The sequence below is a fragment of the Myiozetetes cayanensis genome, unplaced genomic scaffold (assembly GCF_022539395.1).
Source record: "Myiozetetes cayanensis isolate MyiCay16 unplaced genomic scaffold, myiCay2020 scf10, whole genome shotgun sequence".
Lineage (NCBI taxonomy): Eukaryota > Metazoa > Chordata > Aves > Passeriformes > Tyrannidae > Myiozetetes > Myiozetetes cayanensis.
Window position 1 is genome coordinate 33,554,039 of NW_026086605.1, and position 24,719 is coordinate 33,578,757.

Sequence of the window (24,719 nt, forward strand, 5' to 3'; positions counted from 1 at the left end):
GTTCCTCCAAGCCCCTTCCAGCCTGGCCTTGGACACTTCCAGGGATGGGGCAACCACAATATCTTGCACCCTGAGTTCTGTTTACAGACAAAATAACCCCGATTTTTTGTCGTTGTTGTTGTTGTTAAATTTATTTTACAACACACAGGCACATCACTGTACAACACAGTAAAAAAAAAAAAAAAAAAAAAAAAGGATTAACAAAAAGCCTGTTGGAAGAACAAGTTTCGTTACACGCATCTCAGGAGACCGAACGTTCCCCCGTGTCTCTGGGACAGCCCTCGGCTGGTTTCCAGCTCTCCCCGCGGATGCGGAGGATGCGGAGGGGAGGGGTCCCGGCTCACTGGGCGGGCACGGCCAGGCGGGGCAGCAGCGGCGCTGCCTTCTGGCTGCGCTCGGCCGACATGTGCTCCAGGCGCTCCGTGTAGAACCCGTTGAAGTCCAACCTGGGAGGCAGAACACAGCGGAGGTGGAGGAGGCTGTGGGGGAACCTCCCCAGGGCCCCCGCAGAGAGCTCCGGCCCTGCCTGCCCTACTGGCCCCGCGAGGTGGGGACATCTGCGCTGCGCTGCAGGTGTCGGTGACACCTCCGGGGTGCCTGTCCCCTGACAACAGGCTCAGTGCCACCCGCGCCTTACATCCCAAATACATCGGGAAGGACCAAATGCTCCCAGCTCTTCTCTGGAGCCACGGCTCGACCTCACAATGCTGCTGAAGTGTCACTTGGGGACAAGGTGGCGGCGTGAGGGCTCCTCAGTTCTCGGCGCCTTCCCAGACACCTCTCCTGAACACCAGAGAATCACAGAATATCCTGAGTGGGAAGGGACCCCAAGGATCATCCAGTCCAGCTCCTGGCCCTGCCCAGGACACCCCAACAATCCCACCCTGTCCCTGAGGGCGTTGTCCAAACGCTCCTGGAGCTCTGGCAGCCTTGGGGCCGTGCCCACTGCCCTGGGGAGCCTGTTCAGTGGCAAATCAAGACCAGACTCCACCACCACTGAACTCTGGTACTAATTCCCATAGGAAATCCACACATTATCCCCTGTAACCACCACAAAATGCTGTGGTTTCCATCCCCACCACCTCCTTGCTAACACTGGGATGCCTCACACGGATCCACGGTTCACCAAGACGAACAAGAGGTTGGAAGGTTCTCAGCTACAACCACCAGGTGCTGCTGATACTTGTAAACACCTCTCCAAAACAGGCAACATCAGGGATACTGCAATCCTGTCTCCTTGATAACCCTAAGAGATGCCACAGGACCACCCAGCCCCACACCCCCTGCGACCTTCCCATGGCAGATCCCAAACCAACCACGGCATGTGCAGCTCTTCCCCTCATTTGCCCTGGGGCACTGACTCAGTGCAAGCCTGTGAATCACACCAAAGTTCCTCTCTCCATTTCTCAAATTAGGCTGCTCCAATACCAACTGAATGGGCACAATATTTGAGTTTCATGTTGCTTAACAACCTCACACGAACGGCAACAAATTGTTCCTTGACATTTTTTGGTGCCTGCAGAAAACAGAGCCTCGACAGATGGAATTTATCTGTTGCTCTCTCCTGGTTGAAAAGCTTAACACTGCTTTCGTCCTTCAGGAACTGTACCAGGGAAACCTGGCACTGAGGTGAGTGTACTGACCAAGTTTTGATTCAAACACAAGGCCAGGACTCACCCACATCACTGCTTTGAGGGCCTGCCCTGTTTCTAAAGCTGTTTTATTGGTGAACTGTAGATTTTTCTTGGCTTCCCTTTCAGCTGTTTTCAGGTTTTAATGATCTGTGATAGCTGTTTCTTAACAATTTGCGTGGTGCTGCCTGAAAACCTGCTTGCACTGCAGTTTCTTCCTTTGTGGCTGGACCTTTGATTCACTGGGGTCTGCATCACTTCACGTGTCCCAGTGACTTACTCTGAGCTCAGTTTCCTCCAAACTGGTAAAGGAAGGATGTCAGAAAACCGCACTGATGGTAAGATTTCTAAGAATGTGAACTTCACCCTTCTGTCAAAGCCCTCTATGCTCTAATTCTTCTCCTTTTCACCCCTGGGACGTGGAGGAGTAAGTGGAGAGTTCCTGCAGTTGCCAATCCTCTGTCAGCACTGCTGCTGATGGAGCCAAGGCTCCTGACACAACAGCATGAAGCTGTGCCAGGGCAGGGTCAGGTTGGATCTCAGGGAAAGGTTCTTCCCCCAGAGGGTGGTTGGGCACTGAACAGGCTCCCCAGGGCAGTGGGCACAGCCCCAAGGCTGCCAGAGCTCAAGAAGCATTTGGACAACGCCCTCGAGGGACAAGGTGGGATTGTTGGGGTGTCCTGGGCAGGGCCAGGAGCTGGACTGGATGATCCTTGGGGGTCCCTTCCCACTCAGGAGATTCTATGATTCTATGAGGCACCTGAGCAGGACTTGGGCACACGAGAGATCTGCAAATCACCTGTGAGCTCTTAAGGAAACCCCCTGTATATCTCCATCACCTGTTGTTTGACGCCACAAACAAAATAAACAGTTGTGCCTCGGTTACTCAGTATTATAAACTGAATAAACATCAACCAGGATCAAACAAATGATGAGCAAGTACCACAATTGTGAATAAAGGGCTATTCTGCTATCTACATGAAATGCTGACGATCACCCTTGAAAAGCACTCCCTATAGAAAGGTTAAAAATTATAAAAAAAGACTGGTGCGTCTTATAAACTCTTCCATCTCTCTGTCAAATATGTTACTTCAGATGGCAACCGTCTCCGCTCTGGTTCTCGGGTTCCTGTTGCCATAGAGCCCAGGCCTGGAGCCAATAATCCCTACGGGCTGAATGAGAGCTGAATGTCACCCCTGGGCACCCACCGTGGGGCTCCCACCCTCGAAACCCCTCCTGAGCAGCCTGCAGGGGTGGGAAGGCACGTCCCATGTCCCACGGCCTGTTAACATCCACCTCTTCCCCTGAGGAAATGTTTGTCAGGAGAGGTCCAGCTACATCCAACGTCTTGGTGAGGACTCAGGAGGTTCCAGACAAGTCCAAACTGGGATGGGGGAGACTTTAGACTCAGTACTTCCTCAGTGGAACTGGGGCACTGAAATAATGGGGGGCAAAGGACCCAGACCCTCTTCTGAGCCGCTGGATGCAGCTCAGGTCATGTTCTCGATGTAAACCACTTGGCAAGAGCACTTGGTTTGCTCAGAACGCCCTGAAATCACCACACTTCTCCTTTCCCCGGAAGCAGGAAGTGCTGCTTGCAAAACCCCACCCCCCCATATTTGGGAGAACTGGCTCCAGAGGTTTCCCAGCTCAGGAGTCACCCGTTAGCCACCTGAGAGTGGGCTCTTTGTTAGAACTTGTTCTGGCACTGGTAAAAATGTAAGTGCTGGATGATGAAGGAGGCAGAGCTGGAGCACTGAGGAGGAGTAAATATTCTTGCCTGGATGGGCCCCAGCCCTGGATCCAGCCCAACTCTGGATGCTCCTGTGACACCCAGGAGCGATGGCAGCCAGGGAGGAGTGAGAGCTTAATCCCTTTGGCCTTTTCCTACAGGGGGATCCTGCCTGTGACCTACAACAGCCTGATGATGAACAAGGATGCCCAGGCAGATGAAAGATGATACAAAATGTTGGGAAGGCCTTGATAAGCTGCACCGGCACTTCCCAAAAGGATTTGAAGAGACTTGGCTGTCCTGGCTAGAACAGAAAGGAACGGCAGTCGCTTCTGCAGTTGGGGCCTGCACTCACAGCCACGAAAACAAGTCTTGGAAATCTTGGAAGTCTTCAAGGAATTTCCAAGATGAGGAGAGACCTCTGGTCACTTCAGAGAGGGAGTGAAGCAGAGTTCCTAAATCTGTGGAGAAGCCCAAAGTTCCCATTTCAGGGAACTCAGCATCCCCCCACAGGGGCAGCTCCGGAGCTGGGAAGCTCCACCCTGACAGGGGGGTGGAAGCAGGAGAGCTCAGAGCACCAAGCAGCCCCGTGGCACTGCACTCCCTTTCAGATGCCCATGAGTATCCTTAAATAAGGAATACAATCCCACAAGGAAGAAGACAAGACATCCTCTGCAGTGCTGTGGGAGCTGGTGGGCTGCACTCCACTCCTGGAAGCACCAAGGTAGCAGAGGTGACAGCCTTGGCCTCAGCCATGGGACCACCCCTCAGCTCCAGCAGGAGGCCAGGGGCTGGGTAAGTGTGTGACAGTTGGCTGGACAAGAAGTTCTCAGAAGAAAAGGACAACTGGAAGGGCAGTCTCCCATGGGAATACTTCACCAAACAGTGTTTGCAAAGGCTGCTACCAGGAAGCCTCGACAGCCCTGCCAGATGCTGCCATCTCCTCTCTGTCTTGTATCTTGTGTACCTGACTTTTAGGTATTTCTGGAGGAATTTTGATTTCCAAGAGGCTGCTTATTGAAATAAATGCAGTCATGTGAACTTAAAACAGCCACTTTATGATCAAACCCTTGCACAGCTTCCTCATCGTGGAATACTTATGCTGCATTCAGGAATCAGTGCATTCACTGTCTCCACAGTGGGACAACCCCCAGGAAAACTTACACTGCATTTACAATATTAATTAATTTCACATAATCCAAAGGAATTTCACATAATCCAAAGGAATGTGTTTGTTTGTTTTTTTTTTTTTCCCAAGCCTTAGGTTGAAATGCAAAGCAGTGTATAATGACAGAATGGGTTGGAAGGGATCTTAAAACTCAAACCCCTTGCCAGTGGTAAGGACATCTTCCACTAGACCAGGTTGCTCAGAGCTCCCAAATATATATATTTCTTGTGGTTTCAGTGTTTTCATTGAATTGCACAGTTATAATCAGCGATTCCTGAGCCGAATCTGGAGCCCACAGGAGGGGAAGTTACAGACAGAAAAGGACTGGCTCACCTGTAGATGATGTTGAGCATGCTGTGCTCACAGTCATTGGTGCTGTAAACGCTCAGTTTGTCCAGCAGGTCCAGCAGATGTGTGGAGAAATTGCTGTCAAACTTGTTGATCGTGGCTTCAAAGCCAGATGTGAGGTGGAGGTTGTCAGCATGCTCTGCTAAAAGCTGCAGAGACAAAGGCAGAGAGGCCCCGTGTGGTTTGCTCATCTGCCCTTGCCAAGGAGATACAATTATTCCCTCCTTTTCCTAACCCGCTCAAAATTACTGCCATGACACTTCCAAGGCAGTTGCAAAGTCCTTAGCAGTTAAAACCCTTGCTGTGCCCAGCCTGGGAGAACCCTGGAGTAGGTCCCAGCTGAGTTATCCACAAACACATGCTGCCACCGTTTATTTTCAAGCTCCAACACTGCCCACAGTTCCACAGAGACTGTGCTTTTGGGGTGCTCTAGGAACTAGGAAGGTCTGCCTGCAGGAGGTAGGGCACTATCCTGACCCCCCAGGCAGGGGAAGGGCCCAGCCACCCCCCCCGTGTCCCACCTTGTTCGTCAGCTTCTTCTTGGCCGCCTCCTCGGCGCGCTCCTCCTCTGTGGGGGGGCCCAGCATGGTGCCGTGCTCCAGGGTGAGCCTCTCCAGCTCATTGTCCAGCTTCATGCTCTGGGTGAACCTCTGGCAAGGGCACAGGGGTTGGGGGGAAATGGTTAGAAATGGTTAGAGCCCGTTCTTCCCGCCATGGCAAAGCACGAGGCTCAGTCCTGCTCGCCCTGCAGCCCCTGAACTCCCAGGAAAGCCAACTCTGATGCTGAACTCACCATGCTGATACACAGATCTCCCTAAACCCAGAGGGAGGTGGGGTTTTTTAAAGCCCTGGTGCTGGCCAGAGTGTGCCCAGTTTCCAAGAGTTCAACCCCCTGACCCTCAAAAGAATGCCCGTGCAGAGCCCCACAGCCCTCACACCCCACATTCTGCTGCAGGACTGGCTGAGGAGAGGGAATTCCACTCAGCATGGAAAAAAGGAGAGCACAGGGAATTTTGTGGAGCAAGAAGCCACAGAAACCACTTGGGAGAGGGTGTGAGCCATCAGGCTCTAAAGCCTGCTGACAGAGGAACAGAGGCTCGTCCACAGGTGCTGAGCACAGGAGGGGTTGACTGAAGGGACTGTCCCAGAGCAGCTGGCAGGGCTGTACACACCTGCATGCAGTTTGTGAACATGACACAGACAGACATCAGCTTGGAGAAGATCTTGAGCAGCTCTGGGTTGGTCAGCATGCAGTCCTTCAAGCAGTTGTCCAGGAAGCTCGTGTGGTGGCTCAGGACGTCGTCGATGTTGGATGCCTGTGGACAGGGCGGCAGTGACAAACCACACCAGGACTGACTGATGTGCTGCACTGTTCCAAAGCACTGTACCCCAGCACCCTGCTCTGACAGGGATCTCTCAGACACTCTGGTGAGAAACTCCTCATGTACCTTCCAGAAACATCCTGAGATGGAGACTGATTATTGCCTTCCAAGGCTTTTAACCTTTGATGTGTCACATCACCTCCTCAACCAAACTGCGCTTTCCTTAATCCCCCAAACCCTCCACTGGAAAGGATGGAGTTATCTGCTTTATGAACATGCACTTCCTCTGCTTTTAAATGTGCTTGTCATGCCCACTCCCACCTTCACAATCTCAGCGAAAATAAGTGGAAAAGAGAAAAACAAATCGAAGAACCTTAAATGTCAATAAACATATAAAGGCTTAAAACATACAGGTTATTCAGAAAATGTGCTTCAGGAGCCAATAAGGAACTGGGACATGCAGTGCTGCAAGAATTCTGTAAGGGTTTTGCCCAGCTCTGCTACTTTAATGGGCTGTTTCAGTCTTGAGTTTTAAATGATAGATTAAAACCCCCTCTTGCTGTGTACAATTATGGGATGTCCTGAAGCTCAGAACAACTTCTCATTCCTAGTTTCAGACAGGCAGGTGGAACGTGAGCTGGGAATGTGTTCTTCTCCAAGATACAATAAAGGCATCTTGCCTGCCCCTCGTGAGATAAAACCTGATTCTTGCAGGTTTTTTGTTAGGGGAAAAATTAACTTCTGGGGAAGTTACTTGGAGTAGTGAACCCGAAATGTTCTGTATCACACCTGGAAAATCCCACAGCTCAGGATATCATATCTCTGTGAAAGGAACCCAAACGATGCCTTGCCCAGGTCCCCTCTCAACAGGCATAAAATCCAGTGGGAAGTGAGCTCAGCCTCTCCCAGATGCCACTGCAGTGGAGAAGTGCTCCAGCCTTGCCCACCTGCAGTGGGAATAGACATGTGGAACAGCCACCGGAATCAGGAAGGCCCTGTTTAATACTGGACAGTCCTAACATCCCAGTTCTTGGCAGTTTCATGGAAGGGAAAGCACAGATTCCATTTTTAAGAGGGACTGTAAGTCAGCCAAGGAATCAGCTGGAGATGCCTGGACCGGTTTATGATCTTAGCCCTCGGCATCCTTCGTCCTTTTCCATAGTTCTCTTTCTTCTGTGTACGGGAATGTTCAGCAGAACAGCCTTTACATAACAGGGTGCAGGGTGTGAGCTGGGCAGACAGGAGGATGCAGCACAGGGAAGGGGTATATGACTGCCAAAGGTGATGTAGAACAGCAGCACTCCGAGTGCCTCCAACAAAACCAACAGACTCCTGCAGTAACTGAAATCAGGGTGGTTTTTTTTCCCCTGCATTAAATTTGTTAAGACCTTCATTCCAATTTCCCTCAAGCACCCACACTCACCAGCTTCAGGTTCTTCTCAAGAATGTGCCATGTTGGCTCCATCACTTCAAACATCATGTAATACTGGATATTCTGCACAAAATTCAGCATCCGCTGCCGCAGTGTGAAAGCACCAGCAAACCTAGGGGAGAAATCACACCCACACAGCTCAGAGCTAGCAAATGCCACCAAGAACTATCACCAGGCTTGCACAGCCAGGCAGAGCTAAATATTTCTGTCCTAGCAAATTCCCTGCTGCAGTGTGAGAGGGATTATAAACTCAATGCAAACCATCTCTGATTATTTTCCATGTATCCCGGTGGCTTTCCCTCAATTACCAGAGTCAGAGTTTTGAACCTGTTGTAGACTGGACAATGCCTTTGAATACTTGCCTAAAATTTTAATATTAAATATTAAAGCAATTTTACTAGTGCAACTATTGAGTGAAACCTAAAATGTTATAATTTGACCTCCCCGAGCCTGTAAAGAGTTTGTAGGGATCTTTTTCGTATCAATACTATCTGAGCCATGTCATGATGTACCTAAACAGCAAGAAGGAAACCCAAAACTGATCCAGCCAAAAAAAAAAGGAACAAAAAGGCCATACCACTTAGCTGAATGCAGGGAGAATTGCTTGGCTGTCTTATTGCTGATCCACACGTTGCACAACTGCCTTTCCACATGTTTGCAATAGAACATGTGTCTGAAAAGCATCTGGTACCTTGTCAGTGCTTTCCTGGAAAGAAAGGAGAAACCCATCCAGTTTCTTGATTGACAGACTAAGCTGTGAAGGCTGAGGCTGCTCAAAGGTAAAGAGACTTTACACAATATGTTCCTCACGCCTTCAGACGCACACAGATCGCACTGAAACAATCTGAACCAAAGGGGGAAGGAAAAAAGAAATCACATTTGTAACCATCCCCAAAAAGAATTTCTCTCCAAGGAGTCCCTCCTCCGTATTTCCTGCCGGTGGGTACATCACCAGCCTCCTTCAACTCCCTCGAGCTCCATGCACAGAGGTCACTCACAGAGGGGGAGTGAGGGCTGAAGGCCTGTGGTCTTGTACCCACTGTGCTAAGGCTGCTGTGATCACCCAATAATTCACCAGGATTTGCCAGAGAGAGGGAGAAAAAGCTGTAACCAAGTTACAGGCAGCATTACCCCAGCAGCAATGCACTGTCACAAGCAGATGGGGCTGCTTATTTATAGCTCCGGGGACTGGATTCAGGTCTGTGCTCAGACACTTGAGCGTAGGTGTCTGCAGAGCTCCAGTCAGTACAGTTCAGGAAACCTCACCAAATCCTATTTTCACTTCCACAGCTCCCCTCAGAGCTGACACACTCCGCTGGAAAGACGGAGACGCAATTCCCAAAGCGTCACGTCGCCAGGAAAAGCGATCCCACTGCGTTTCGGGAGGGGAAACTGAGGGACGGATTCGTTGCTGGCATTTAGCAATTCGACATCTGTCGCCTCACCCTGTTCATGCAACGCTGCTCGTCCCAGAGCAGTGGCTCTGCCAGGGTTTCTCCAGGCAAACAAGAGGCATATCCCTGTGGAAAAATGAGCCATTCCCTCACAACTCCATCAAATGCAAAATAGTTTGGCATCATAACCCTACCAACGGCCTGTACCCCTCGAGTCTGCAAGCCAGGGATGCCAGAAAGTGCATTTTTTTTTCCTGCTCTCCACGTCTGAGGAATGTTTGATTCTTGCATGGAAACCCCTCTTGGGAGAGTTCATGTTCTCATGGAAGGTACTTCAGAAAGCCAAGGGCACGTGAAATCTGGGTGACCAGTCACAAGTGAAACCAAGGACCAGGTTGGGAAAGCTGGTCCCTAAGAGAGCTGGGATTGTTCAGCCTGGAGAAAAGAAGCTTTGGGGTGACCCAACTGTGGCCTTCTAGGGCCTGAAGGGAAACTGCAGGATACATGGAGAGAGATTATTTACAAGGGCTTGGAGTGATAGGACAAGGGGGAACAGCTTCAAAATGAAAGAGAAGAGGTTTAGATGGGATATTGGGAAGAAATATCCTCACCCTGTGAGAGGGCAGAGGCCCTGGCACAGGTTGCCCATAGAAGCTGTGGCTGCCCCATTCCTGGAAGTGTCCAAGGCCAGGTTGGATGGGGACTGGAGCAACCTGGGCTGGTGGAAGGTGTCCCTGCCCATGGCATGGGGTGGACGAGATGAGCTTTAGGATCTCTTCCAAGCCAAACCCTTCCAACTCAAACCACTCCATGATTCTCTGATTTATGTCTTCCCACCACTTCAAATGAAGATTTGACTTTCCAAGCACGCCTTAGACATGGGGCTCTACTGAAGAGACAACCCATAATGCACAGCATACAAGTGAGACAAGCAGGGCTCAGCAACCCCAGAGCATTCCTTACTCATCAGCAAACTTGTAACACCACTTTGAATAGACAGGATTTCCAGTACTGTGCCATGTGGAAATGTGCCTCAACCCCATGCCTTTTTTCCTTTCCAGGGACTGTCACCTTACCTGTTTATGATAAGGGACAGAGGCCACTTAACGATGTAGTCGAAGGAAAATGCTTCCAGGCCGCTGAGGGTGAGCTCTGTGGGATCTGCACTGATGATGGCCTTCTCCTGCTTGGTTTCTATGGCCAGCACTCTCAAGAGCTGTGTGATGAGGTCATGGGGCATCAAGTCAATCTATAAGGGAAGAGCAGGGAAAGAAAATGAACCCACAGGTTATTCACAAATCCCCTGTAGCACGTACAGAGCGCACGTGATCCGAGTCACACCCCGGTCATCAGACCAACCTGGGAAGCAGCGAGGTTCTCACAGGCACACAGACCACCCCAAATCGTGGCAGGCCTTCTGCTCAAACTCTGCTTCCATCCATTCTTACCTTTAAATCATCCTTGAAAGGATCTGTGTTGGCTGTGCTCATTCTCAGGGCCAACTCCAGCAGGGCCTCCAGCCTCGTAGTTATGATGTCGTCCACGGGCTTCTTAAGCTCCTCTTCCGTGAGATCCATGAAGTGAACAAAAAAGTCCCCTTGGTCCATCAGGAAATAGTGTTTTATAGATCTGCTCAAGAAAATGAAGGGACAATTGATTTTTTTTTTTTTTTTTTTTAAAGCCCAGGTTAATCCACATCAAACCCAAGGGAACAAAAGCAATCAATTCAACCAGGCCGCTGGGTCGGATCACAGAATGTTCCTCTTCCTAGAGAACACACAGCCATAAATAACCAACCTGGAGACTAGTCTTTTATGGATGTCTCCCCCTCCCTACCCCCTCAGTCAGGACACTTTTGTGCAGGCAGATCAGGGCTGCTGCTGTCCTTTTTTTGCCTTGAAAAATGCACTTCAGGAAAAAAAACCTCTACGTGGGCAACACATTGCTGGGCACAGGCTCCTGCTACCCTGAACACATCCCAAATCTCCACGGTGTGCACATCCAGCTCCCAGAGGGGCAGCTCCCAGTTCAGAGCAGAATCTTGGACTCCTCTCAGTGAACAAGTACCTGTGTAGACTGTTTTTAACTCCAGCAGACTATTGCTATAACAGGACGCATAAACTTCGAATTTCCACATGGCACCAGGGAGGGTTAAACTGCACTGGGCCTGGAACCTGGAGATAGCTCTGGGGTGAGTCTGAGGATTAACCCAGAGATCACACATGATAACTGCAGGCTTTGGAGCAAAAATAGGACCCTCACAGCCTTAACACAGTGTGGATGCAGACTCCTGATCTGACTGGGCTAGACAAAGCCCTGACCTAGTTCTGCCAGCAGCCTTCACGGGAATTTGGACCTCAGACCCCCCACACATCCTCTCCACTCAACATTCCTGTGATTTTAACCTTCTCTTTTTTCACTCCTCAGGTAAAAAAAACCCCAATCTTATATTTTAGGTCAAACTTTCTAACAGAAGCAGAGAGAACAAACTGATAATATCCCAAGAGAAGAGGGGTAACTACAAAGTGTCTCCTATCAGAAGAAATCTATTTGTCATGCATTTAGTGAGATAAATCAAACCTTAGGTGAGCCACCAGCTCTTTCTCCTCCATCAGGAAGTCCAGGAGAACTTTGCTAGCATAGTTATATGCTTTTTCTATTTGTTCCACATAGGCTCTCTCTTTCAAAGTATAGATGACCTCCTTGGCCACAGGGCAGGTAACATCTCGCCCACACTCCCGCACGACATTTAAGTATTTCCCTAAAAAGAAAGGCAAGAATGACCCATATTCATCCCCACTGCGCAGCCAACAGGGAAACTTCCACACCACCACCTTCCAGACACGCTGCAAAACGTTTACACCGAGTTCTACTGGCAAGGGTTCACACACCTTTCAAAAGATGACGCAGAATTTGAAATCAGGCACCTGGTTTATCACATTTAAGGAGACTGAGGAACGGTTTTGCTTCCCAGTGGTGACAAAACATCTCTGCAGATGGCCTGAAACTTTGCAGACGTGGTGCTGCTCTTCAGAGGGGTTTGTACTTATGGACAAGGACAATGGTGGCCATCAGGTTGCTTGTTTCATTTAAACCCCTCAAATTTGCACTCAGGTGGCCAAACCTCAGCTGCCCAGCTCCATCGAGCTGGAAAGCCCTCCCCACAAACCAGCAGTGAGAGAGACAGCTCCCCTTGCTGCTGGACTCCTTCCCATGCCTTGTTTTATTTATAGGGCTTGGGGTTCTTTTTAAATCTGACCCTTTTATTCCTCTAAATTCAGCCGGGCAACCCTGTGAACTGGCAGGGCCTGATGACATCTCTGTCATCTTTACACAAATGCTTGCCCCAAAATTCCTCTCACACCAGAAGTGCACCCACACCTACCCGTGCTCAGGATTTTGTCAGCCATTTTCTGCAGGAAGGAGGGAATCTGCTGCTGAACGACAGTGTATCTCTGATCCCAGTACTTGTCATTGTAGTCCTCCTGAATCTTCTCCTTCTGCAGCTCGTGCTCCTCCACCATGAACTCGCTGGACAGTGAAAGCAGATGTTTAGAAGCAGGAAGTGGTACAGTGAGGATTACTTTATTTTCCCCTGTAAACTGGCAATAGGGTCTATCAGCAGCAAGGTCTCATGAGAACACATTCCAGCCAAGAGCTGAGCTTTGGATTCTGAAATGCAGCATAAACTACTGAACACAGAGAAATGCTTCAATAATTCTACAAAACCCCCAAAAAACTTCAGAGAGGGTTGTTCCAGGCCCCACCTCCCCAGGCTATGCAGACTCGAGAGGGAAGATCAGTGTTTCTCAGATGTTGCATTTCATTTTCATCCCTTAACTGTTCTTTACCTGTAGGGGTCATTGATGATGCCTCGATATATCCACTTCTCCAGGATTTCAAAATAAGGCACACTGGCTGCCTTGGTTAAATAGAGGCACAGCTCCTGGGCCTGGCTGTCCCCTGTGTAATTGAAAGTCTTGTCATGGAGCAGGCTCAGGGTGGATCCTCCCATACACTCACCCTTATCCACGGAAGTGGCTGGAATTTAAAAATGTAGATATGAGGCATTCACATCCTGAAATGTCCTGAAAAAAAAAACCCCAAATGGTCCCCAGACTCAAAAACCTTCCAGGGCAGGAGAACTGAACTCAGCTAGACACAAAATACACTGTGGCTTAGAGTCCAAAAGCTGAGGGGACCATGTTTGAGATCCACTTTCCAGGTGGGAATGGAAGAAACACACACTCCAGTGACCTGAAACCCCTCTAATCTTTAAAGCCCTTCTGTTCTTGACTACAACACTGCCATGCATATGGCTCAAACACCAGGATTTAGGGAGGTTATTAGGGAAATCTGAACAGATATTTAGGTCCAGATAAATTCTCTGGGCTGAGTAATGCACAAGTATTCTCCCATCTGTGACCAACATCATGCAATGGCACAGGCCAGGACTGGGCAATACCAAAAGGGCAAAAGGTACAAGAAGGGCAATTCCAGTCAGATAAACAGAAAGAAATGTTCACAAAAAGGGTGGGAAAGTCATGGGAAAGGGCCTAGAGTGGTGGGGGATTGTCCAGACTTGCATGGACGTGAGCCACCTGCTGTAGCTGTAAGCAAGGGGTTGGGCTGGGAACTTCCAGGGATTAGTTCTGGTGGAACCAGTGTGTGTTTTGTACATCCAAACATAGCTGGAGAGGACTTTGGAAAGAAGCTGAGTAGAGACAGCAGTGGTGGATACAACTGATGGGAGGGGCACGGGCTGTGAAGGTAAAGGACATAGATGTGCCTCTTGACAGCTCCAAAGGGTGGCTTCGGTTCTACAGCTCCCCACAAACAGAGCAGCGCCCTGGCAAGCACAATTCCCCTTGGCTTTCTCCTCTAATAAAACAGAAAATTAAAATGAGCCATGCCCTGCCTGTACTGCTGCTCTGCACAGTGCTCAGAAGCTGTCAGAATGCAATGACTGTATTTTGGGAGTTTACCGAGCGAAGCCAGAATCTCCAGGGTCCTCATTGTGGGCTGGATGTAAAACCACAGCTTCTGCAGCGACAGAAGTCCCTGTCTCTGAAGGTGTTCCAGCTGGGTAATTAGGATCATGTATTCCTTGATTAGAGTCCTCATGGCAGCAGCCAGGGCATGATTCACCTGTCCATACTCAAAGGAAGACTTCTCCTCTATAAACCTGCAAAAAGCAAAACGGAGACTCTTTCAGGCAAGGCAACTCCCAACGTTTTCAGGGATTTTACCTTCAGGACACTGCACAAGCACGCAGGTGTGCTGGAAAACACACTGGTCTTCAGCTTGAGTCCCTCTCTCTATTTCCTAGCAGGAATGGGGAATACACTTGCACACTTCCTGGCAGGGAAAGCTGCGGGAAGATGTTTCCCCTCCAACTGCAGGAGAACTAAAATCATTTGCAAAACCACTGCACAGAAAGAGAGAGGAATGATCTTCAAGGTGATTGTCCTTGCATAAGCAAGGCCAGGAAAAGATCCCAAGAGGCAGGAATGTGTGGGCAAAGCACTGGTGCTGGATTCCGACACCACATGGCACAGCAGGGATTCGTCTGACCAGATTTAGATGGCTCCAGACGTGTTAGCAGAGAGAGACAGATGCCCCTGAACACAAGGCATATCATCTGGAAGGAGATGTGTAGAGGAGGTTGGATGAATCACCTCCTAAAAATGCTTCTCTTTTCTTTGCTGATCTTTTAGGGACTCTGAAGCAAGTGCAGAAACTGCACAGCAAACAGCTGCTGTTAGGGAGGGGCACCTTATACCAAGACCTTCCAACAATTACTTAAGGTAGCTGTGAGAACAGTAGGTTCCCCTGCTCAGAGTCACACAAAGCTTGTCTAGTCCTGGATGCCCAGAGGAGAGCAAAAAGCAGGAAAACGTGGAGGAATTAATGGGAAGAGACAAGCCAGAGTAGTTGAGCAGATCCCAATTGCACTTGGCCTGAATTTACAAGGTCAAGTCTGGAAAAAAACAAAGGCGTGTGAATGAAAAAGCAAACTGGCAGCACAAAGGAAAGACCCAGCAAAGGGAAATGTAGCTAAAACCAACCCAAATAAATTGTCACTCATCTTATATCCCCACAGGTTTAAATTAAGCTTGGAAGTTAACAGCTGCAGCATGACAGATTCCTTATGTTCAAAGGAGAACCTCCTCCTCTGACAAAAAGCAGCTTGGGTACCTGGTGACAGCAGAGTAACTCGCTGCCACAGGAAGAATCCTGGTCACCAGCTCCTTGATGGACAAGTCCAAGTTGGGATCGACTGAGAAGGCTCTGTTCTGCCTGCCCACGAGAGGCTGTGCTGTGATGTACCTCCCATCCACGCCAATCAGGACATACAGCAAGTCCTCCACAATCACGGATTCCTGGGAAGCCAGTGGCAAAGTGCCTGTTTCCAAAGAGAGGGCAGAAAAGGGGCACAGTCAGGACGTGCCAACCCGATCATCCACTCATTTCAGTCTCGTACCTGCAGCTTGGAAGGGACAAAAAGAGAGCAAAGGGACATCACACGAAGCCACATCAGGGGGTAGGGAAACAAAACTGAGTTGGGGTCAACTCCAAGACAATCTACCTTGCTTTCCTGGAAAACAACCCTTTGCTCACTCATGCCCAAAGCAACCCCAGCAGACAGGGCTACACATCCAACACCTGTGCCCAAGAAAACACCACCCACAGCTCGTGCTGCTGATCCTTCCACCCTAAAGGGCTCAGTTATACTGGACCCAAGGAGTTCCATTCTCATCAACAACTTCCCAGAGCTCCCCTCTACTGAAAGATGTAAATGTCACGAAACCAGCTCAAATGCAGACACAAAGAAATGCCAGCCCAGCAAAAGCTGCAGGTGAGCTACGAACTGTGGAGTCTCTGAATGGTGCAGTCAACTACAAACCAGCTGCAAGCAGCATAAAGGACCCAAGTCCTTTTATATATATATATATATATATATAATCAAGTGCATCAGAAGATCAGGGAGCAGAGTGGCTCCAACTACAGCAAAGCTCATCTCATGAACCAAGGCAACAATCAGGGAGGTTGTTACAGCCTTAGGAGTTTTGTGGATTGATGAATACTCCCTTGTCAGGCACAGCTACAACATTTTCAGCCGAGAATGTAGACGTGATACTCCTACAGTTGGATTTTACGGAGGCTGTGACTCAAGACAGGAAAAAGATTAGATCCCATGGAGTGGGAATTCAGCACAGTGAAAAAAATAAGTTTGGGTTAATATTTGGGGTTTTTTGAACCTGTTCTTCACCTGAAGGGTGCAAAGAGCCAGGTTCAGCTTTCGTCCTGAGTGGGAACATCTGAACAGCTTCTGAGCGAGTACAAACCACTACGAGTTAGTGCAGCTTTCTCTGTGCATCACATACCTATTGGTACTGTTGTGTCAGTGCTTAAACTGGTGCCAATTAAGAAATCCCCAAGCAGTGCAGGTCTCTCATACACCCAGGATGGAAACACTGGAATGGGCTGACCAGAATTCTTCTTGTTCTGCTTTTCTCGGAGGATCTTTCGTGTCAGCTCAAGAGGCTGTTGGAAAAAGAGAGAGGGAGAGAGAAGGGAAAAATAAAACAAAACAGGAGACTAAGGAGACTATCAGAAGGCCAAGGAATTTTTAATTTCAAGCAGAAATGGACAGTGGTTACAGGAAAGCAGCAAACTCCTTCCAGAAGCAGTAAGCACAAACATCCTGCTCCAGGGGCACTGAACACCTCTGAACTCAGTGCCAAATGCAATCCAGACAATCCACCCACAGAGAAAATGATGGAGCTTTTCACTCTGAGTAGGAGTCAGCGAAGGAAGTGAGCTCTTAGAGACTGAAAGACTTTCCACCCCCAGCTCTGGGTCTCTGACACTAAATTAAAAGGAGTGCAAGATCAGTTATCAGCTGGAGAGGCTTGTGAGATGCACAACCTACGTGAACACTTAGAGCCCCAAGAGCACAAACACAGGGCTTACAAAGGCCATTTCTTAAACCCCACAGATGTGTGTGTGTAATGGGATATGCACAGGCTCAATTCACTTTCCTATTTACACCCTGTGTGGGTGATCTGCTGGAAGGACCCCAATTTCCTCAGCTCCCTGAACAGAAACAGGACTTTATTATGGAGAAATATGAGGTTTGGGTTGGGAGGGACCTCTTCTCCCAGGCAACAAGCGACAGGACAAGGGGGAACAGCCTCAAGCTGTGCCATGGGAGGTTTAGGTTGGATATTAGGAAGAATTTCTTCACTGAAAGAGTGGTTAATCATTGAAACAGGCTCCCCTCAGCAGTGGCTGAGCAGAGCTCCTTCCAAGGAATGCCCTCCTGTCCCAGCCCTTAATAACTCAATGGCCCTGAGCGCCCCCCCCCTCACAGGGAAGAGTTTAACTGTGAATTTAACCTTAGAATAACCTTAAAGAATTTGACCTTAACTGACTGAAATAGAGAAGGGCCCACTTTTTATTAAGAACAGCACCCAGATTCAATATGATCTGCCTAACAGAAAGGAGGATTTTGTGCCCAAAGCTTGGGAAGAGCTCTGTACCTGCTGTGCACTGGAACTGGCTGTGACACTGCCCAGCTGCTTCCGTAGCTCCTCGAGCTCCTGCATGGACATCTTGGAAGTAGATGAGGGGATGGAAAAATTTGTGGTGGTGCTGCTGGTTGCTGCATTTGCTGCGAGTTCTGCCCTTTCTTTAGCATTTTGTTGCAGATAGTGGAGTGTCTGTACATACACACAAAAAGAAAAGAGAAAGATTTTGTGAGTGCTGGACAGCACACACTGAAGCAAAACCACATGACCATAAGCTTGTTGTGCTGAATCCCACCATAGATCTCTCTCTCCCAGTTTTCCATGGATTACATTAAGAGCAATGTAATTCTCAGTAGTGCTTTAATAATTCAGTAAATGTTAGAAGAGGTTATTTGTTGATTTCTACGGATTTCACCATCAGCTGTGCTGAAAATCATTGCATTGCTGCTACTGTTTCTAAACACCCACTTCTAAAGGAGACACCAACCTCTTTGTCTTCGGTGAGTTTTGACAGCAGGTAAACTAAAGAATCCAGATGTCTCGTGTTTTTAGACTTCAGCTCATCGTACTTCTTTAAGAAATCTTCAGGAGTTCGAGTAAACTCTGCTATTTTTACCTGTAAAACACCACATTACCATCGATTACAAGTAAAATGGAATTGATTTGGAGCAGAAGTGCAGCTCAGGCTACAGAGGTGAGAACTTTCAGACAGAATTAGCAACTTTGTAGCACTTGGAGCTTGACTGGTGGATTGCTTTTAAAAGCAACAATGAAAAGCAGTATTAGGGTCATAGAAGTACGCCTGGTCATGAAGGAGTTGCAGAGAGTGATGAGGTCTCCCCTGAGCCTCCTCCTCTCCAGGCTGAGCTGCTTCTCATAGGAATTGTGCTCCAGATCCTTCCCCAGCCTCGTTGCTCTTCTCTGCCCCTGCTCCAGCCCCTCCATGTCCTTCCTGAGTTGAGGGGCCCAGAGCTGGGCACAGCACTCCAGGGGTGGCCTCACCAGCACTGAGTTCAGGGGCAGAATCACTGCCCTGCTCCTGCTGCCACACAATTCCCTCTCCAGGCCAGGATCAACTGGCCTTCCATGGCCATCTGGGCACACTGCTGGCTCCTGTTCAGCTGCTGTCACCAGCAGCCCCCAGGTCCCTTTCTCTCCAGCCACTCCGTCCCCAGCCCGTGGGGCTGCAAGGGTTTGCTGCGGCCAAAGCGCAGGACTCGGCACTTGCTGAACCTCATCCCTTGGGCTGGAATCAGCCCAACCCTCCATCCAGCCTGTCCAGGTCCCTCTGCAGAGCCCTCCTGCCCTCCAGCACATCAACACTCCCCCCGCAGCGTGGCGACACCCGCCAATCTGCTGATGGTGGGCGCGACCCCCTCCTGCAGCCCACGCCCGGGAGGGGGTGCCGACCTTGGCGCCGTGGGCGGACACGGTGGTGGTGACATAGGGCGTGCGGTTCTTCTGCAGCAGGTCGATGTAGACCTCGGCGCCCTCCCCGCCGCGCACCCGCAGCAGGCTCAGCAGCTCGTTCACGTCGTGGTGGATCCGGAACTCGTTCATGCTCCCCGCCTCGGCCTGCGGGACACGGGGAAGGGCGGGGAGTTGGGAATTCTGCAGAGCTACTTCAGTGACAGCTTTGACGCTGACGCGGGAGAGCCCGAGCGAGGCATCGCGACAGCAACGCGGGAGTTTAATGCAACACCCCCCCCGCACAGGCTGTGTCAGGCAGGCACAGCGCGGATCCACCCATCAGGCGCACGGACACGCTCCCGGTTTGCCAAGGCCGGGGTGCTGTTTAGGCTGGAGTGGCTGGAATGGGAGTGGGATCGGGTCCCGCTGCGCCCCACGGCAGATCGCCCGGAGCGGGCCCCGGGCAGCGCCTCAGCCCCCCTCCCCACCCCCGCTCCATCCTATCCCGTCCCGCTCCATCCCAATCCCACCCCATCCCATCCCATCCCAATCCCGCTCCATCCCATCCCTACCTGTCCCTCCGGAAGTGCCGCCGCGGGCGCCGGGAAGCGCGTCCCTGGCGGCGCGCACGCGCAGTGCCCGGCCCGCCATGGCGGCGCTGCCGCTGCCGCCGGGGCTGCTGCGGCGGCTCCGTGAGGGGACCCCGCAGGACCCCGCCCGGGAGATCCCCCCGGAGTCCCCCCGGCGGCCCCCTCAGCCCCTGCCGCCCTTCTCCTTCGCCCCCCGCCGCCTCCGCCTCGGCCCGCAGCACCCGCTGCTGGAGGTGAGGCTGCCCCCGCCGCGGCGCGGGGCTCGGCGCGCTGTCTGACGGCCCTGCCCGCCCGCCCACGGCCCTCTCTGCTCCCCTCTAGGACGGGGACGTGCACAGGCACCTCTACCTGCAGGGCGTCCTCTCCAGCCTCGAGGATGTGGCCGAGAGACCCAAGTAAGTGAGGCGGGGGGCTCGTCGCCACGGCTGCGGGCCAGCCCTGAGTGGTTTGGGTGGGAAGGGGCCTTAAAGCTCATCCACTTCCACTAGCCCAGGTTGCTCCAAGCCCCGTCCAACCTGGTCTTGAGCTGATTTTGGACATCCACAGCCCCTCTGGGCAACTGCAGCTGGGGCGGCTCCGACTAGGAGGGCTAAGCCTGGGACAGAATCTTTGCCTTGCTTTTTTGTGTGTAAAATCGAGGAAGTACTTTGAGTGTTGTGTGAGGTTTTTCCAGTGGATACCTGTTAAAAAAGTACTGGCACAACGTTGTCATCCATCACCGTTACTTTAAGGTCAGACAGCTTATTTATCACGTTACTGCCTTGTTTATTATTCACCAAAGCACCACTTGACAGGATAATAGAGATGATAATAGAGATGATCCCGAAGCCATAATGACAAATAGGAGTAATCAAATGGGAGTAATCAGACACTGGAATGGGCTGCCCAGGGAGGTGGTGGATTCACGTTCCCTGGAGGTGTTTAAGATGAGACTGGATGTGGCATCAGTGCCATGGTCTGGGAACCACGGCGGGGTTGGAGCAAGGGTTGGACTTGATGATCTCGGAGGTCTTTTCTGAGCTCTTCCAATTCTGATTGATTCTGTGATTCTGTGATAATTACCAACAAGTTTCCAGTGGCACATAAGTTTCTAACTGCCAGCACCACCATGATCTCAGTTCCGTTGCACCTGGCATTTAATTTGTTACTCGTCAAAAACGCCACTAGTGTTGATGTGGTGGAAGGTGTCCCTGCCCATGGGCAGGGGGGTTGGACTGCATGGTCTTTATGATCCCTTCTGACCCAAACCATCCTGGGATTCTGTGCCAGGGTCACCTGGAGGGCCGTTTTCAGCTGACACAGAGCCTCTAATTCAGCTCGAGGCGCGGCTGTCCCGGTTTCCCTGCAGGGTGTCCGAGTTCAGCTGCCACATCTCCGGGTGCTGCCAGGTGTTTGACACGCTGGAAGGCTACGAGCACCACTACAACGCCCTGCACAGGAACGTCTGCTCCTTCTGCAAGCGCTCCTTTCCCTCGGGGAACCTCCTGGATATCCACATCTTAGAGTGGCACGACTCGCTCTTCCAGATCATGGCCGAGAAGCAGAACATGGTGAGTTGCCGTGCCCAGCCCTGGGCTCGGGGCTGGAGTGCTCTTGCCTCTTCCAGTTGGGTCCTTTTTCCCCACTCCTTGCCTTTCAGTACAAGTGTTTGGTAGAAGGCTGCCCGGAGAAGTTCAAGAGCAGCAAGGACAGGAAGGATCACTTGGTGACCGTGCACCTTTACCCTGCTGACTTTCGGTTTGACAGACCCAAGAAGGTGAAAAGGTAACTGCAGAACTTCCCTCCTCTCCTACAGGAAAAGGCTGGGAGAGTTGGGATTGTTCAACCTGGAGAAGGGAAGCTTTGGGGTGACCCGATTGTGGCTTTCCAGGGCCTGAAGGGAGCCTGCAAGAAACACAGATAGAGACTATTTACAGGGGCCTGGAGTGCCAGGACAAGGGGGAATGGCTTCAAAATGAAACAGGAGGTTTAGATGGGATAGTGGGGAGAAATTCTTCCCTGTGAGGGTGGGCAGGCCCTGGCACAGGTTGCCCAGAGAAGCTGTGACTGCCCTTGGATCCCTGGAAGTGTCCAAGGCCAGGTTGGACAGGGCTTGGAGCAACCTGGGCTAGTGGAAGGTGTCCCTGCCCATGGCAGGGGGTGGAATGAGATGGCCTTTAAGGTCCCTTCCAACCCAAACCATTCTGTCATTCTGAGTGAAATGTGTCCTGCTCCCAACACTTGAGGGAGCAGCAGGTTGAGGAGGGGAGAGCAGAGTAGCTTGGCTTTGGGGGAAAAAAGAAACTGTCAACCCCTCCAGGATTTCATCCCAGCTAGGGATGAAGAGATAATGGTCACCTGTGGCATCAGTAGGTCAGCTAAAGGACAGTCCTCAGGGAATTGAGCCTGTGGAATGACTTAGGCTTTATGGAGTGAAGAGAAGGACGTGGGGACAGAGCTGTGTGCTGTATATTCATTAAGTAATGGATACTTAAATAGAAACTCATGCAAGCCTCTTGCTCTGGAGCCAAATCCCTGTGCCTGCATGCACCAGCTCATCCCAGCTGGACTTGTTTCCTCATGGAATACCCTTGGCTCTGGGCCTACATGGCAGCCACTGATTCAGGATGTCAAACTGTGTCCCTGCAGTGTCCCCAAGCACACGAGCTGTCCCATGGAGCAGGGCCCCAGCGTGCCCATGGAGGTGAGCGTGGAGACGGCGGAGCAACTCCAGCTGGACCCCATGGAAACAGGGCCTGGTGAGGACATGGAGATCCCTCAGCCTGCAGCCAGCCCTGTCCCCTCGCTGCCGGAGAAACGGCTCTACAAGTCCAGGTCTGGTGCTTTGGCCTCCACGGGACAGAGAGTCTTATCAGCCCTTTGCAGTGCTCAGTGTGTCCCTGTGCTGAAGATAAAGGAGGCAGGAATTCCTTCCATGTGTGTTTTCAAAGGCATTTTTTAAAAGAGGGAAGTGTGGAAGGGCAGAACGGGCCACTGAAGTGTTGGCAAGGTCCTGTTGGTCTGCCCACCCAGGATCTCTTCCCGGGGTATTGCAGGATGGTGCTTCTGCTCTCCTGCTCCTCGCAATCAACCACTGCAACTGGCCAGTTACTACGTTTGGTAACACTTGCAACGTGGTTGGAAAAAGGGGAGGGGCCTCCAGAACAGGAATGTGCAGAATACACAGGAAAGCAAATCGGGATTTCACCCATTTTTTTTTACTGCTTTGATGATTTAATGTCCTGCTCTTTCCGCTCTGGGAGCTTAAAATGCCACACAGAGCATCCCGTGAGGAATAGGCTGTTAATGTGGATTAAAGCCTGTCTCCCTTTCCAGGATCCCATCCACAATTTGCTTTGGACAAGGTGCCACCCGAGGATTTAAAGGACCAAGGAAGAAAGTCTGAAGGTCAGTGCAGCAGATTTGTGCAGGATGAGCAGATGTGGGGCCTGTGCCGCCCACGCCGTGGCCGAGCAGGGATATTTCCAGTTCCCACTCCACACTGGGAATAAGCCACCCAAACCAATTAAAGCTCCACCAGCACTTGAACACGGGTCTGTGATGTCAAACGGAATTGGGCCAACCTGACTGAGTTAAGAATCCTCAAGATTTTAGGAAGGGGAGCCCAAAATGCGTGGCGAGGTGTTAAGGAAACCCTCCTGCAGCTGAGACTGCACAGGATTGGGTGTTTTATTTTTGTGCCTTTTGGAGTCAAAAACCAGATTCAAGGAAATTCCAGGACAAAATCTGCTGACTGTGTGGAAGCTGTGAAAAAAGAAACCAGGGCAAAAAAAGCGTTGGTCCTTAATTCTGACCTTCTCCGTCTCGCTGAAGTCTCCTCTGCAGCCCCGCTCTTGCTGTGGAACCCACAGGAAAGGTTTGTCTGGCCCAGAAGAAGCATTTCCATGGGGAGTTAAAATAAAGTGACTTCAGCCAGAGGCATAAATAAAAGGAATTTTTATAAAATTGCTTAATAGAGAGTTTAAATGGTATTTCGAAGGCAGATGTGCAGAATGAACCTGCCTCCTTTTGCTCCAAATACCCCCAGAAATCAGGTTGGGATGGAAGTTTTCCCTCTTGCCTCTCCCTTCCTTTGTAATCTCGTCCTCCTGGGAAAAATGGAAACCACAGAGCCAGGCTCAGAGCGCTGCCACTGGTCTGGGGGTCCTGGTGAACCCTGACACTGAAAACTTATCCATAAAGGGAAAAAAGAGGTTGCTGGAACGATGTTTATCCAAGAAGCTTAGGATCTATAATTGCATTTTTTCCCTTCCCCCCTCTGGGTGAGGAACAGAGGATAAAAGGGGCTTTGAAAAAAATCCTTGCAAATGGGAGCAGGGAGTGATGTTTACGGAGATGCAGGAGATTTCCCAGTGAGTTTTAAAAAGCTTCGCTCTGTTTAAAACTCAGCCGGCTTGTCCAGCCTTAATCCCTGCTCCTGGAGTGCTGTCTCCAGCAGGCAAACCCCCAGCCAGGATCCCCTATCTGCCCAGGGACATCTTTCAGCAGGGACAAAAATTCTTTTCCCACACTGGGAGGCCCTAATGAGGGATTTTTTTTCCCCCCACTGGGATAGCTGGGAATGGGAATCAGGCCACAGGTCACTGGAAATGCCTGCGGGCTTTGGCAAGTGATGGCACAAAGGTCAGGCAGGAGCAGCCCAACCCTCCCTTAAGGGTTCAGGTCCACAGGTTTTGACCTGGGAATTCCTTTTTCCCTGAGTCCAGGTCCCTGAGTGCCGTTCCTTGCTAATGGAAAACAAACTGAAATTGCAATTATACCCTCAGGCCTCGTGACTGGCTCTCTTCTGGGCCACCAGCTTTTCCCAGAGTCCATGGGCAATGAAGTCTGTCCCAGCTGGAAAAAAATCCTTCTTTCAAGCCAAAACTTGAATTCCCTTTCTTTTTTCTTTGTAACACACGCACAGAATTGATCCACGCATGGAAACAGGGTGTAACCCATCACAACTGGGGAGAAGCTTTGGATTCATTCACACTTCCAACTTCTGGGGAAAAAAAAATGCATTGGGAAACATTTGGGGGATGAAAGCCCCCAGGTCACCCGTTTCACTCCTGTTGCAGGAGAGCTGAAGGCACTGGTGTGGTGGAGGTGGATCCCGTGATGGAGAAGGAAAGGGAAGGGTCACAGCTGAGCCTGGGACACGCAGGAACCGGGAACC

The 24,719-nt window shown here is 50.7% G+C and overlaps 2 protein-coding genes across 2 annotated transcripts; one reads left to right on the forward strand and one right to left on the reverse strand.

The window, feature by feature from the left end:
* Positions 1 to 131: 131 nt before the first annotated feature.
* TUBGCP2 (tubulin gamma complex associated protein 2) lies at positions 132 to 19,352 on the reverse strand. Its single transcript, XM_050339007.1, has 17 exons — positions 18,972 to 19,352; positions 18,049 to 18,177; positions 17,574 to 17,753; positions 16,416 to 16,575; positions 15,226 to 15,433; positions 14,013 to 14,212; positions 12,879 to 13,068; positions 12,413 to 12,558; positions 11,608 to 11,788; positions 10,476 to 10,656; positions 10,104 to 10,276; positions 8,211 to 8,339; positions 7,625 to 7,745; positions 6,052 to 6,195; positions 5,401 to 5,529; positions 4,865 to 5,028; positions 132 to 446 (listed from the first exon to the last, which is right to left on the reverse strand). Exons 1-17 carry the CDS (start codon positions 19,119 to 19,121, stop codon positions 341 to 343), a joined length of 2,691 nt encoding a protein of 896 aa, XP_050194964.1. The 5' UTR covers positions 19,122 to 19,352; the 3' UTR covers positions 132 to 340.
* ZNF511 (zinc finger protein 511) lies at positions 19,120 to 23,506 on the forward strand. Its single transcript, XM_050305763.1, has 7 exons — positions 19,120 to 19,162; positions 19,559 to 19,794; positions 19,883 to 19,956; positions 20,910 to 21,111; positions 21,201 to 21,325; positions 22,190 to 22,375; positions 22,877 to 23,506. The coding sequence occupies exons 1-7, from the start codon at positions 19,120 to 19,122 to the stop codon at positions 22,944 to 22,946; spliced, it is 936 nt and encodes a 311-aa protein (XP_050161720.1). The 3' UTR covers positions 22,947 to 23,506.
* The last annotated feature ends 1,213 nt before the right edge of the window (positions 23,507 to 24,719 follow it).

Coding starts and splice junctions, on each gene's coding strand:
- ZNF511 (XM_050305763.1), top strand. CDS start 19,120: ATGCTCCCCGCCTCGGCCTGCGGGACACGGGGAAGGGCGGGGA. Junction 19,795..19,882: donor CGCAGCACCCGCTGCTGGAG/GTGAGGCTGCCC, acceptor GCTCCCCTCTAG/GACGGGGACGTGCACAGGCA. Junction 21,112..21,200: donor TGGCCGAGAAGCAGAACATG/GTGAGTTGCCGT, acceptor CTTGCCTTTCAG/TACAAGTGTTTGGTAGAAGG.
- TUBGCP2 (XM_050339007.1), bottom strand. CDS start 19,121: ATGAACGAGTTCCGGATCCACCACGACGTGAACGAGCTGCTGAGCCTG. Junction 11,789..12,412: donor TGACAAAATCCTGAGCACGG/GTAGGTGTGGGT, acceptor CTTTCTTTTTAG/GGAAATACTTAAATGTCGTG. Junction 10,657..11,607: donor GAGCTGGTGGCTCACCTAAG/GTTTGATTTATC, acceptor TTTCTTGAGCAG/ATCTATAAAACACTATTTCC.